We start from the raw sequence: 14,491 nt of genomic DNA, 5'->3' as shown, positions 1-14,491 counted from the left end.
ATAATGGCTTCTTAACAGTGATTTTCAAGACCTCCTTTGGCCGTAGTTCAGGTCTCTGCACTCTCTCACTGTCCCATACAGTTTTGCACCATAGCAGGTTAGGCGCAGTAACTCAAAAATAGCATGCTTTTAAAGGCAAAACCAAAACTGAAGGCCAAATTTCTGTGCAATCAGCAGTCTCACAGAGAGGCAGATGGAACAGCTTGGGAACATGTGAAATCTTGCAGGTGGCAAAGAGGTGCAAGAAGGACCAACAGGGCTCTGAATGATTATCCAACCCCTGTACAGCAGACTTGGGTGAAGCACCATTTAACAGATCTGAATTAGGGGGGAAAAAAAAAACAACAACAAACAAAACCCATGCTAGTATAGAAGACTATCTTCATATGAATAGATTCTACCAGGACACACACACGTGGAAAACAATGATGATAATAAACACAAGTGGATTCTAAGCTCTGTTCTCTTATCCTTCCCTACTGAAAATATCCATTCTCATAGAACAATCATTTGGACAACTTGTTAGATTAATAACTTCCAGGAATGCTGCTATATTGGTGGATTTCAGGAGAAGTTGAAAAATGGTACAGGGCACCAAAGCATGACACCAAATCACATTTATAATGGAGTGGAAAAGCATTTCCAGCAGCAACACCAGGAGTCCTAAACACTGTGGCAGTTCTAACTAAAGCACTCAGTTTGCCCAGGAGAACATCTCAGCTACTGAAGAGCCTTACAGAGCCTGGACAGACTGCAGCAGAGGAGAATTATCTAACACTTTATGAGAGCATAAAACTCAGGGTAATAATATAGAAAACATACAAGAAACTCAGGTAATGAGCTCAGAAGAAAGAGACTGCCATTCCTCTTGGCTATGTGGATGTTTTTTCCAGCTATAACAGAAGAATACACAATGAGGATCTGCCGCAGAAGAAATGTGTGCTTGCTTCAGTGATAAAGGCAAAGTTGCTGCTTGTGCAAGGAGGAGATGTGCGAGGCAGCGAATGAACACACGCCAGCTGCTTACAGTCTCACTTAACTTACCTCCTGCATGCAGCGTGCCTGATGCTGTAACACCTCCTTAGGCACAACTCCTACCAAAGCCAGTGGGGATTTCACTGAGTAAATGGCTGCAGGATGAGACTGTTGGTGTTTATTGCAGGAGTAAACTTCCAGCAGAAAGCTCAGCAAGTTAGATTTTCAGCTGTGGTTAACAGTCGTGGACATTCTGACTTGAAATCCATTATACAGAGTGCTGGAAATTTACCCCCCGGTGCCTAGTTCTGATTTATTTGGCCAGCTGAAATAAAGACATGGTCTGAGAGCCTGCTCTGTTTGCAAGCTGGCAAGCTGTGGTAGTGTGCTGCTGCTCACGTTGCATCTGAATGGCTGGCATGGCTCTGGCAGGCATTTGCTGTCAAGGGTGGGAGCAGGGACTTTCTTGTACCATTCCCCAGAACTGCAGCTGGTAAGTTTATGACACTGCATGTCAGCAATCCGGGCACTTATGAGCTGGAAATAATGTGCCCCTTATTTTATGCAATGTTCATTTGTTTTTTTTTTTTGTTTTTTAAACTTTGTGGGAATATTATAAATCAACAAGCAGCCCAGGACTAACATTAGTTTTGCTCAGTCTGCTATTTACTTTGTACCTAAGGTTTTTACATTTCTCTTATTTTTAGATCTGGCTGCATTTTTACCTGAGATTTAATGGCTTTTCTTCTGTTATTTTTTAGATTTTTCTCTTTGATTTTCAACCTACCTTTTTCCTCCATCTCTTTCATAAGTGCTTTCTTTCCTAATGCTCTGAGCGAGGGGAGGAAGAGCAGATGGAAGTGAGCTACGTGGGTGTGGTGAAGGGTCCTTGAGCCAGCATGGGCTCACAGAAATAATCCTGCTTGTAATGGGCTGCAGAGAAGCTCACAGTTGTAGCAAAACAGAAGGTGTATGTTTAAATTAAAGTCAAATATTGGAGCGGAGAAGAGGTCCAGCCAGTCTAACAAGGACACTTACTTTGATTCCTCATGCATCTGAAAAATAATTATCCTCTTCCTGAAGCTCCTGCGCTAGTTCTATGCCTGGTACATTTACATGTGATGAATGGCTCTAAAGTGTGTTAATAGGAACTGCACGGCTAAAGCCTCACAGAACAAGCTAAAAATTTAATTTAAGTACATATCTGCAACTGGAATAGCACTTTGTTTTTGTGAGGCTCCCAGGGAAACAGACATCGCACAGCAGGACTCCAGCATATGGTTCAGTGTCAGGCACATGGTGTGTTGGACTTGTACCAGCATCTGGTCACTGAGCAGGAGCTAATAAAGCCTTTACTCGATCGTGGTGACTGGAACCTTCACATCACATAAACCTCTATGACCTACTTCAGCCAGACATGGCAGTGCTTGCGAGTGGCACCCTGTTGAACATATGGTTAATTTGGTGGTGAGTCTACTTCAGTCTGGTCTCATTCTGGAGACAAGCTCAGGGAAGTTAGCTGGAGGTAAACAGAGGGAAAAGAAGTGCTTAACTAGACCTTGTTGTGAGCGTTGTCACCTGGAAATGAAGCCATCCTTTTAAAGAGAATCAAGTGAGACTGGATTCAAACCATTTCATTTGTGAATGATAACATCTGCACAAAGCTTGAACATTATAAATTCACACCTTCCATTAACTGAGTTTAAAGCCCCGTGGAGATAAGGCCACAGTGGCTTTTGTTCACAGACAGGCTGCATTTTCAGGATTTGCAGAGGTATCAGTGAGATTGTTTCTCTTCTTCAGCTTTGAGTGGAGCTATGTACAACTTCTGCCATCTTCCACTAAATCACCTTCTAGTGGCTTGAGTTTTGTATTGAAGTAGATTGTTTTGGTTTTTTTTTTTTTTTCAGCTGGGAGTGTGGCACATGGTTTTTAAATTTGTCTCTTCACAATGAGTATTTCAAATTCAAAACCAGCAAAACTGATCTCGATGGGGTTTTTTTTTTAAACAGAGAATTAGCATCTGGCCCAAGAACTTGATGCCTGGTTTGAGAGCGGTGCAAATTAAAAGGGACATACTTAAACTGCTTGAAGGCCGTGTCTGGAATGTGAAGCTGACAGATCACTGATTAGATCAGTGCTAGCAGGCACCCTCGCAACAGGGCTGCTGCTTTAACTCAGCTCTCTGGCAAAGGCTTTTCTGTGTGAAATGTAAATGAAATGTAATTCTGGCAACCTTGTTTCGCTCCAGAAAATTAAAAATAATAATAATAATAAAGAAGTCTTCCAAACAAGGTTGAAAAGCAGCAAGAAATTGGATAATAAGGATTCTGAGCAAGTTCCAGAGCTAACCTCAGAGATGACCAAGGGGAAAGAAAAGCAAAATCTGCAGCAATAGCTCATATTCATGAGGACACGTCTTAAAAAGAAAATGAGTTCACTGCTTAAGGAGGGAAGGATTTTAATCCTACTGAAAACACTGGAGCAAGAAATTTAAGACTCTAAAGGGAACTACGTGAGTCAGTAGATTTCAAACATTTTGTTGGGTCTGTGGAGACAGAACACTCAAATGCTCTTATAAACTGAATCGGGGATTTGTGGCTTTGAAGTGGAAATGGATATCATTTATTTAAAAAAAAAAAAAACAAAAAAAAAACCTGAATTGGTACCTGGTAAAGCAGAGTTGCAAAGCGTGTACTGAAAATTCAAACACCTCTGTTTTTCCTTTGCACAGACATGTGGAAGTGTTTTGCCCAGTCCGTGTCTTAAGGATGCTCTTCCACCGTTCCATGTTCCACAATTGCATGCAGTAGAAGCCAAGTACTTCTAAGGAGAAATGTACAGATATCAACAGCTATAAATATTTCTGTAGGGGAAACAGAGCCCTCACCTTTGTCTGCTTCAGATAACACACAGAAATACATGGGCTTGAATCATCTTTTTGGTAGCACTGACTGCCCAGAAAATCTGCCCTTTCACCTTGCTCCTTAACTCCTGGTCTTGCTGCTCACAATGTTGTGCTCAAATTTGTCTGAAATGTATTTCCTCCTAAACAGTCTACTAGTCTCAAGTTTTAGACAGTGAAATTAGAAGTAAATCAGCATGAAAGAAATGTGAATAGCGGAAACACTTTGGATCTGACTGAGCAAAACATCTGGTGGTATGAAGGTAAAGGGAAAACAGAGCAGTGTAAGAAAAATGAGTCATTGTGGATGTTAAACATGTGAACAGTTCTCTCCACATCACAGAGTGGTGGTTCTGTGATGTCTTTTCCCATAAGAAAATTGGTTCCCAGTGATTCTGCAGCTTTTTTTTTTCCCCCAAATCTGGCAAGTACTTCTGCACAGGTATTAATAGTACTGTCAAAAAGCAGGGTTAAAGCTCCACATCTTGGGGGCTTCATTTTCCCAAAGCCTGTGATTATTCAGAGCTGGGTTACAGTTTAGTTGAGCTAAAGAGCATTAGAATACAGGAATAGTTTGGAAGTGGGAACCTTAAGGAGTTTATGAACTCTTTTACAGCATTATAAAGCCAAAATACGTCCAGATAGGTCAGGAAAACTCTATCATGTCCCTGTTTCTCCCTCTGTGGCTGTTTTGCTGACTAGCTGTGTCAGCTCATGGTCCAGGTTGAAACTCAGGCTGGGAAAGAGAGAACAACTGAAAATTTCCCTTGGCTAACTCAGCTGGTCTCCTTTCTTTGTGCAATGTAAATCCTATCTTGAGGTCCTCTTTTGTTATAAAAATTCATCAGTGCTTCATTCAGTGACTAATGATGAACACTGCTGTTTTACACACACCAAACCAAAAGGGCTGTACCAAATGCTGCTTATTTCAGGCTGAATATATACGTATATCCACCTAACAAATGATGCATTGAGAATATATTTCTAGTGAATGAGCTTCTGTAACACCAGGACTTTATAGCATTTTGAAGAGCACAAAGGCTTTTCTTAGATACATTTTCAGCTTACAGTTTGCCAAGTTTGTCATAAAACAATTTATAACAAAAGCAATTCTGTTTTATAATAGTTTTTCATAGCTGGTATTTCAAAAAGGAAGATAAAGGACCACAGTAAACACAAAACTACTTCCCAAAATACTGTGAAAAATAAGAGGCTTACCCAGTATTTCACATCCTTGCTATAAAGTCACTTCAGCTTCAATAAATGAGCAAAAGAGAAAGGCAAAATATTTCAGAACAATAAATTCCACGGTGTGAGGGCATAACGAGTAAAAATTTGACCACCTAGGACTTAATGCTTGACTTGCAACAGATAAGAAAATCCATGTGTTTGCCCCAAGGAATGAATAACAACAACAAAGAACTTGTGTGAAACTAAGTTTTAAACTAGAGAAAACTGTGAGATGTGACCAGCCCTAATACCATGTACAAATCACTGATAAAAGGCTTATGCAAAACTGTGATATTGATACAATTATATTTTGCATAGGAGACAAAGTAGAAAACATTAATAGAAGTTTACATAATGCTGTACCTATTCCTAAGGGTGAGTCTAACCTGTCTGGGATGATGTTTGTAGAGCACCATAATGGATAATGTCATAATTTAAGTGCCTAAATTGGACTTTTTGAAGTTCTGTGTGGTCTTTGCTTTTCTAAATGTAGCACTTGCATGAACCATACGAGGTTCTCAAACACAGTAGGATGAGGTGGAGCAGCATTGTGAGGAGATGAGCAACCTGATACAAATGCTATGAGCAAGAGTGGAGGAAGGGATGCTAAAACTTCTGTTCCCACCTCTGCTAAGCTACTGTAGGGATTTGTTCCCAAATGGCCCTCTCGTGAATCTTTCACACTGCTTTCCTTAGCACTCTACAAGATTTGATTGCCAAACAATGGTAAGGAGGGCAAGTGGTGGATCCACTGAAATATCAGCACCAACAGCCATGTTTGCAGGCTGCTGGGCAGTTCTACAATAACAAAGAACCAACTAAGTGATATGATGGCAGCTTTTAAATTTTACAGCACAAAAATCTGTAGAACACTCAGACTTAAGTGTTCTTCCAAAATCTGGTTACCCGTTTATCAAGCAGTAATAGATGACACTAACCTTAATCTAATTGAAAATATTGTGCAAATGGAGCTCTGCAGTGTTGTGTGGAGATTGTGGCAATTCAATAAACATAAATCTGTTTACAGGCCTACCCGTGACAGTGAGGATGAAGAAGATGATGAGAAAAAAGGAAGAGGCTGCACTCTTCAGTATCAGCATGCTATGGTGCGAGTCCTCACACAGTTTGTAGCCGAATCCTCTGAGTTTGGAGGCTACCTGACCTATATGCTAGGCTCTGAGTGGCAGTTTGACATCACTGACCTTGTGACTGATTTCATGAAGGTGGAAGATCCTAGGATTGCTAAGCTTCAAGATGGCCGAGTTCTGGTGGGTCGGGAGCATGGCATCACCACAGTCCAGGTACTGCCACAGGTGTCACTGCTTTAGCAGAAGCCTAAAAAGAAGTTGGAACAGGTTTTCATTTTTGCTGTTTGTCACCTCCATGCAATACCTTTAGGTGAAATTTTGGAAGGGTTGTTTTCACTAAGGATTAAGGAATACAGTGGGAGTTTATGAACAATAAAAGTTACATCATCCATACAACCAGCTTCTTTTTAAATTGGGACCTTATTAACTTACTGGTTAGAAAGATTTACCTAAGATTTACCAGCATTTTTTACATGCGTAGATGTCTTTGAAAAACTGGTCCCTAAACATTCACAAAATGAAACACAAAAAATAGACACAAAAACAATCTTCAGAAATCTTTCAGCGTTCATGCTCACCCATCTATCTTAATTCAGATTTTTAAATCAAAATAAAGGAATGCAAGCATCGAGGATAAACTGTAAGCGCTCATAATGTTCCAGTCATGCTAAATTTCCTTAGTAGTCAATGCACAGAAACAGAGCTCAGTTCCTGTCAGCCTAAAACAACACAGAGAAGGCAAGGGATTTCTGCCCTTGAAGTACTTCTTTCTCCCCAGTGACTATAGCAGTGCAGAAGGCAGCCAGCTCAGATGCAGGTATCTATAACATAGATATCTGATGTTATGTTAGATGACTTACACGTCAAATATTCGAGGCTTGATCCAGCTGACTCGGGAATCAATTGAAAGATGATTTATCTCCTTCTGAGTATCTCAGAAACAAGGTCTTAGAGCAAACTGACAGGACTGTTTTGGCACAAGGAAGAAGATGGAACCCATTGGGATTTTTCAAAATCCATTTTGCAAATCTCTCGCTTCATTGAGGTCTTCTGTTCTCACAAAGGCACCAGGGCAAGTTCCCATTGCTCAGCCTTGTGCACTAATCCTTAGTGAGATTCAGCATTAACTGATATCTTACACGGTATCTTGGGTTACACTGCATTCATTGGAAATGTTATAGACAATACAAAAGTGACTTCTTTTGTTAAACAAATTTGTTTAATTTAAACCATGCTCCATAGTTGAGATGAGGTGGCCATTTTTGAAGTGTTATGATGTTTTATTAAATTATTTTTGTAAATACAGTAATTCAGTAGCAAGCGAGTCCAACCTCTTGGGGGAAACACGACTTATAGTTTACACATAAATGTGACAAACTTGAGATTAACTAAAGTGTTACGCTGATGAGCTAATGATGCTTTCTAACACAGTTGCTGTTTCATGACTGGCTTTTCTCTTTCCAGGTTCTGTCACCTCTTTCTGATTCCATCTTGGCAGAGAAAACAGTGGTAGTTCTAGATGACCGTGTAACTATTACAGATCTAGGAGTACAATTAGTTTCAGGCTTGTCCCTCTCCTTACAAACCAGCAAAGGAAATAAGAGAGCTATTGTATCCACCACCTCTGCGTATGACATCCTTCATACACCAAAACAGGTACGTAATAGAGTATGTAACATGAGGAATTACAAAGTTTTGGATGAGACCACTGATTGAAGTATCTTACATATTTTTCACTATATTTATATAGAATTGTTGCTCTGTAGCAGAAGAAAAAGTACAACTATTATTTTCACACCAGCAGTTTGCAGTAAGACAAATTATTTTCATTGAAATCTTCCTAAACATTGGGGGGATTGCAGTTTCCATAAAGAACTGCAGTCACTTTTGCGTATTTAATGTAGCTGTGTGTATTTGAAAGCATGATGGAACATTTAAAATAACTGCACTGAGCTGTTTTCTTAACCTAGTTTGTTTCAGCAGGCTGAATGGGATCACCGTTCAGTCTGTAACCGCTCCTCATGTTGTACTAAATTTAGCATTGGAACTGCAGCATTACAGAGATTTCCCATTATAAGGCACTTGCAAAATTAATTAACCAGGACTTTGAAAATACAATTATTTTCATAGCAGAGCTCCATTATTCCAAGATGGAGTCTTGCTTGAGACTTAAAGACTTTTTATTTTTTGTAATTTTTATTAAAGTTAGATGACTGTTGTCTGATAGTTCCTAAAGATGAGATAAATACCTAATGGCCTAGAAAACTCAAAACTGCAGGACGAGAATGGGAAGCAGAGTAGACATTTTCATTTTTTTCTTTGAAAAACAAGATAAACTAAATCCAAACTGTGTATTTATTTAGCTGATATCAAACAAACAACTGAGCACTGCCTACGTGCTCGCTTACATTTCACACACCATTTTTCTAATCCTCTTTTCCCTGCAGGAAGCCATAGTCAGTGCTTGGATTTTGTTCAGTGATGGGTCAGTGACACCATTAGATATTTATGACTCCAAGGATTTCTCAATCACCATCACTTCACTGGATGAGATGGTAGTATCTGTACACCAGAATCTTCAGTCAAAATGGCCTGGGATAGTGGCAGAAGGGGATGGTCAAGGACCTGTAATTAAAATTGAAATGATCATCAGTGAACCATGTCAGAAGACAAAGCGAAAGAGCATTCTGGCTGTTGGAAAGGGAAGCGTCAAAGTGAAGTTTGGTCAAAAAGATTCTGATCAAAAAGAAAGCACCAATGACATTGATGATACAGATAAAGATTTTAAAAGCCATGCAAGCAATTCCATAGAAAAAACTGCAGAACAAGAGAGGACAGCACAAGAATGGTCCAAAAATGGAGTCCTTAGTAATCACGAGGACAATGCAAACAAAAGCACAACTTTCATATCTCCCATTGATCAGGATTCCCTGGAGGATGACCAGCTCCAAAATAACCCAACTGCCTTCACAGGTTTTCCTGCCCAAGTAGAAATACCAGGAGAGAACAATCCCAGTGATCTCACATTGACTTCAAGAGGATTAACAGATTTAGAGATCGGCATGTATGCCCTGCTGTGTGTTTTCTGCTTAGCAATCTTGGTCTTTTTGATTAACTGTGTGGCATTTGCTTGGAAATACAGACATAAAAGGTTTGCTGTGAGTGAGCAAGGCAACATCCCCCATTCCCATGATTGGGTCTGGCTTGGAAATGAGGTTGAACTGCTGGAGAACCCAGTTGACATTTCACTCCCATCAGAGGAGTGCACTACCATGATTGACAGAGGAATGCAGTTTGAAGAAAGCAACTTTCTCCTTAATGGGAGTTCTCAGAAGACTCTTCATAATCATATCCTCAGATCTTCTGAGTACCTTTGTGAAAAAGAAGTTAAAAGTGAACCTATAAATCCTTCTGGGCCAAAGCAGAAGCGAGTGAAGTTCACTTCCTATACAACAATACTGCCGGAGGATGGAGGCCCCTACACCAACTCAATTCTATTTGACAGTGATGATAATATTAAATGGGTATGCCAAGATATGAATCTTGGTGATTCCAAGGAACTTAGGGACTATATGGAAAGACTGCAAGACAATATGTAAAACTACTTTCTTATGTTTGTAATCACCTTTATGCCTTCTGTTTATGGATGGTGGAGCGGTCAGTCCAGTCAGCAATAGGAACAAGACAGTTCAACCTTGGAGTTACTGAGATGATAATCTGGCATCACTGAGCAGGTACAAGAGGCTGGCTGAGTTAAACCTGTTTCACCACAAACCAGGATGTGCCCCTAAAGCAGCTACCTGTAGGTGTTGAAGGTGTCACACATGATGGCTGTTTTTGTATACTGCCTGGTACTAGCAAAATGCTAATACAACTACGCTCAGACTCAGAGGAGACTTCATTTGTTTGTCATTTCTCATGATAAATGGTAAATAAGAAAAGAAAGCGATCTTTGTTTGATTGATTTTTCTAGTCGTCATTCTTTGTAAAGCACAGTGGACATTTCTTGCTTACAGCCTGAGACATGGCTTATATTAAAAGGGATATGAATGAATCTGATCTTATTGCCTACGTGCAATGCAGCCAAGTAGTCTTACTGTTTTTTACACATATAAAAAACCCCATGTGGTTAATTTCCTTTTGTATCGTTTATGAATTTTATTTGACTTAGGGAACATTATTTCCATTGATCTTTTTTTTGTTTCTGTTGTACCAAAGTGAAGTACAGTAATATTTATAACAATTTAGGTTTTCCATTCATCGGCATCAGCTCCTAGAGATACCTCCTTCATCACTGATTATCTTCCTTCTTTCCATGTGAATATGTGGGTCATTAGAAACATAGAAAGGTGTTAGAACTCTTACTGGGAAAGGGTTTTATCTTACAGGGAACTGTAAATACAATAATAAACAACCCTGGAATATGAAAATCAAGGAGCAACTCCGGGTTTACTTTTGTCATTGCTTACATGAAAAGGTAACCTGCAAACAAACAGCACACACTTCAAAGGAAAACACAGCAGCTTCGTTGACAATACACTTTATCAGAAGGAGAAAACCAAATACGGTACTGAAATGCATAGAATAGGAAGGAGCAAATAGCAAAGAAGCAAAGGCTTGGAGTCAGTGTTACACATTACTAATAAATTAATACACTGATGGTAGAGTTTAGCAGGACGTCAGATTATGCTCCAGACACCCACTAAGCCATCACAGACCATAAGGCTGCTAAGAAAAAAAAAAAACCACAAATAAGCTACATTAAGTCATTTTTCATTAAAAAGGGAACAGGAAAGAAAATGCCCAGTGGGCACATTATAAAATGACTATTTGCAGTTGTAACAAGGAACAGATGCTGAAGGTTTAAAGCTGCCCTTGCACAGGTATTATGTGTATATTTGTGTGGAAGAATAACTGAAATGTGTTGAGAATTACATTTAGAAAAAAGCTGAAGCTACATGATGCTAAAAAAACCAACACACAATAAAGCACAGGTTCTTCTGATGGATAAGGTCCAAACTATGACAGCCTCACGCACCGTTGCTCCCACATTTCGAGATAAAACCTTAATTCGGTGATTGTGTTCTGATATTAGAACAGACCAGATAACCTTTACTCTGGCAAATTATGCATTTGGACCCTATTCCACCACTGGGAACATGTTTAGTATAACTACTGCAAAATACCAGAATTTAGATAGTGAGACTACAAAGCAAAATGAGGACACCAGGCTTATGAAAGTGATTAAAGACTTTTGCTTGCTGGCGTTGAACTGCATAGTCAGGGAAAAGCATCTGTTATAATCCAATTTTAAGCAGATAAAGTACCAAACCACCACGATGCTTCCATTTGATAAGGGATGCAGCGCTTGTACTGAAGTGAAATCTCAGAATGTCTAACAAATGTTTCCCTCCTCTTTAAATGCTCCAGATCTCATGAGGAACCATTAATTCCTTCTATGATCCTTGTTAATAAGAACAGGGGAAAAAAAAAATCCCTTTTTAAGATTTAGCATCTCTTCCCAACGTGCTCTTATCTGAGAGCGCCTCGCAGAGATTAACCTTGTCCCAATACCCAGCCCGGTCCTCCTCTGTATAAATCAATCACCAATAAACCTAAACTAGACATGAGGCAGCGTGGCGATGGTACTTGAGCAGGACAAACAGCATTGCTGTTTCCATGAATGCATACCCAGCAGCTTACCAGTGCAACCAGGATCTTGCATGCACTGTACTCAGCTCTGTAACCCACTTCAGTGTGGCCACAGTTCTGCCAACTGCATCAGCAGATGCTGAATTCCGGCCCTGGTCACTGTGGCACACTGAATGGAGAGACCTACAGCTGTGCTCATTTGCTCTTCTGAATCTTTACTGCGTGACAGAAAGCAACAGCCACTTCTAAACTGGAAGGAAAAGAATTTAGATGAATATAGTAGGTATGAAGCATAGTCCTGGGTTGAAGTGCAGTACTTTTGAAATGAAATATCTCACGTTTTCCTATCAAAATAACATACTTCGAATGTGAATTTAATTTAAAATAATTCAAAACAAGTGAAACCATTTTCAGATGCACCTATTTTTTTTTTTCCCCCCCAGGGAGTCAAAGCTCTTCTTTATTTAAAAAAAGAATGAAAAAGGTCTTTTACTCAATGGAATACATCATATTCTGCTGTGAAATGAACAGCATTTGTAGATTAATAAAAGAGGCTCTGGTTTTGAGATTATTGAGCAGAGGAAGTCAGGTGATTAAAAGCCATGATATGTAAGCATGCAAGAAACTAGAATTGTCTAAAAAAGAAAACAAACTATACAGATTAATCAGAATTGTGCTTCAGTAGGTGCCTAGGGAAGCAACACCTGTAATCTATTGCTGAATAAAGAGAACATCTTATTTATAGCATAAAGAGAGAAGGCACAGTAGGCGAGTTTCTTTGCCTGATAGCTAGAAAAGACAATATTTGGTATCAATGCATAAGGAAGGAACAATTCAACAAGCAAAGAGAGGGTTAATGAAAAATAGGGAGTTTGTGAACTGTAAAAACAGAGCTGATGCCAGACCCTCAGCTCTTGTAAATCAGAGCTGAGGCACTGATGCCAGCTGAAGAGCTGGCATTCAGAGAACACAGAAGAGCTAGTGGTTTTCATCTGTTTGGAACTTACTTCATTCGAACACACAGCCTAGCTCCATGTGGCTTGTCTATGCATTCTTTCTCATTTAATAAGAATTAAGGAAACGAGTACCCTGCTCTCCTCTTGATGTAGAACCACACAGAGTAATGTTTTGAGCTGCTGTTTCTTAATTCATACTGGGGAATGTACAAGAAAATCCTACAGCCATATGACACAGTACAAACAGTCCATGATAGAATGGAAAAAAAAAACAAAACTGTATTTCAAGGTAGAGTACCCTATGAATGAAATACCATTTTTTCATAGAGGAAACGCTCTTTTCTGAAATATATCATGTGCACTACATTGAAATACACTTTAGTGTATTGTGAAATGCATACATTAACTGCTGAATCTATAACACTGAATATGTATATACATCACACCCAAGATGTTTATACGATATAATAAGTCTTAGATGTATAACATAATGAATTCTGTACAAAATAAACTGTAAGTTAAGACAATGAAAGACAACTTTTATATCTGTGTAATTTGTATGCTAAGTTATTCAAGCCTCAGTTTTCATCTTTAAATGTGCCCTTAAAACAACCACGTTGATTTTCTATAGGCAGATGTCTGAAATAAAGACTTCACTCTTCGAAAAGAAGCAATTGAAAGACTGTGAAAAAGACACAGATTCTTCTGGAGAAATAAACATACTGCTGATGTGATTTTTTAAAACCGACTCTAAGGCATTTTCCATTTGTACTGATCGAGGTGATCTACTGGTTGGGTTGAGGGTGATGTGCCCTGGAGTGCAAACAGCAAATAGTGATGTGCCCATCTGCCAACTGTTTGGGTGTCTCCCTGCTTAAAACACCATGAGTTACAGATTATATCCAGGGGTTTCACTCACTCTTCCCTGCAAAGTGGCGCAGCCATCTCTTTCTGCACTAAGTGATCCTTCCTCAGCAAAAAATGGGCCAGTGATCATGAAGAATGTAATGATCATTAGAAAACCACTGTCTTGCGAAGTACAATAAAAAGGTAACTTAACCTGCCCCTTTAGCTCTCTGTTGTGAACAGATTTTGCTTCATTGTTATTAATTTCCTCCTAGGATGTCTTATGTTCCCATGAGAATCACAGACCCTCAAAATTATTAAACTCCTTTGCTTCGTTTTCAAGTGGACCACAGCTGAGATCCAGTTGTACAAACTCACGGCAAACCTGTTGGCTGTTTTTGTGCTAATAGGGGCAATTTAACATCACTTGAATAATTTAAGGATCACTATTGTCATTTCTAGCTTATAGAAATTTGTTGTTATACAAAGTCAGTTGAATGAATAGATTGAATGCTGATTTAGAAAGAACCTCAGAGAAACTGAATTTTAACATGTTTTGGGCACAGATTCCACTGTCACCACTTAGTATTCTCAACAGTAAAATAAGAAGCATGTATTGTAAATAACACTTTTTTTTTAAACCAGTGATATTTGGTCCATAATTGACCCACACTATGACCTTTCTCCCTGGTATCGTCTTAGTGAAGAGATTTCCAGTACATCTACACACACCACAGTGCCACTGAAGCTATCAGACCACGAGCCTTTACAGACAAGAGTCAAACAGTCCCCTCTTCTAAACAATTATCACAGGAGCAAATTTTAACTACCAATGTGTA

At 39.3% G+C, this 14,491-nt stretch overlaps 1 protein-coding gene across 1 annotated transcript in view; it reads left to right on the top strand.

The window, feature by feature from the left end:
* The window catches only part of TMEM132B (transmembrane protein 132B), a 177,966-nt gene extending 163,972 nt beyond the window's left edge, over positions 1-13,994 (top strand). The window contains exons 7-9 of the mRNA XM_085238511.1: positions 6,138-6,411; positions 7,663-7,854; positions 8,646-13,994. Of these exons, the coding sequence (XP_085094637.1) occupies positions 6,138-6,411; positions 7,663-7,854; positions 8,646-9,797 (1,618 nt within the window). The 3' untranslated portion in view covers positions 9,798-13,994. The remainder of the gene's footprint in view (positions 1-6,137; positions 6,412-7,662; positions 7,855-8,645) is intronic.
* Positions 13,995-14,491: the final 497 nt, after the last annotated feature.

This window comes from Meleagris gallopavo, chromosome 17 (genome assembly GCF_905368555.1).
Source record: "Meleagris gallopavo chromosome 17, MGAL_WU_HG_1.1, whole genome shotgun sequence".
Taxonomy (NCBI): domain Eukaryota; kingdom Metazoa; phylum Chordata; class Aves; order Galliformes; family Phasianidae; genus Meleagris; species Meleagris gallopavo.
This window is presented reverse-complemented; position numbering and strand designations above follow the sequence as displayed.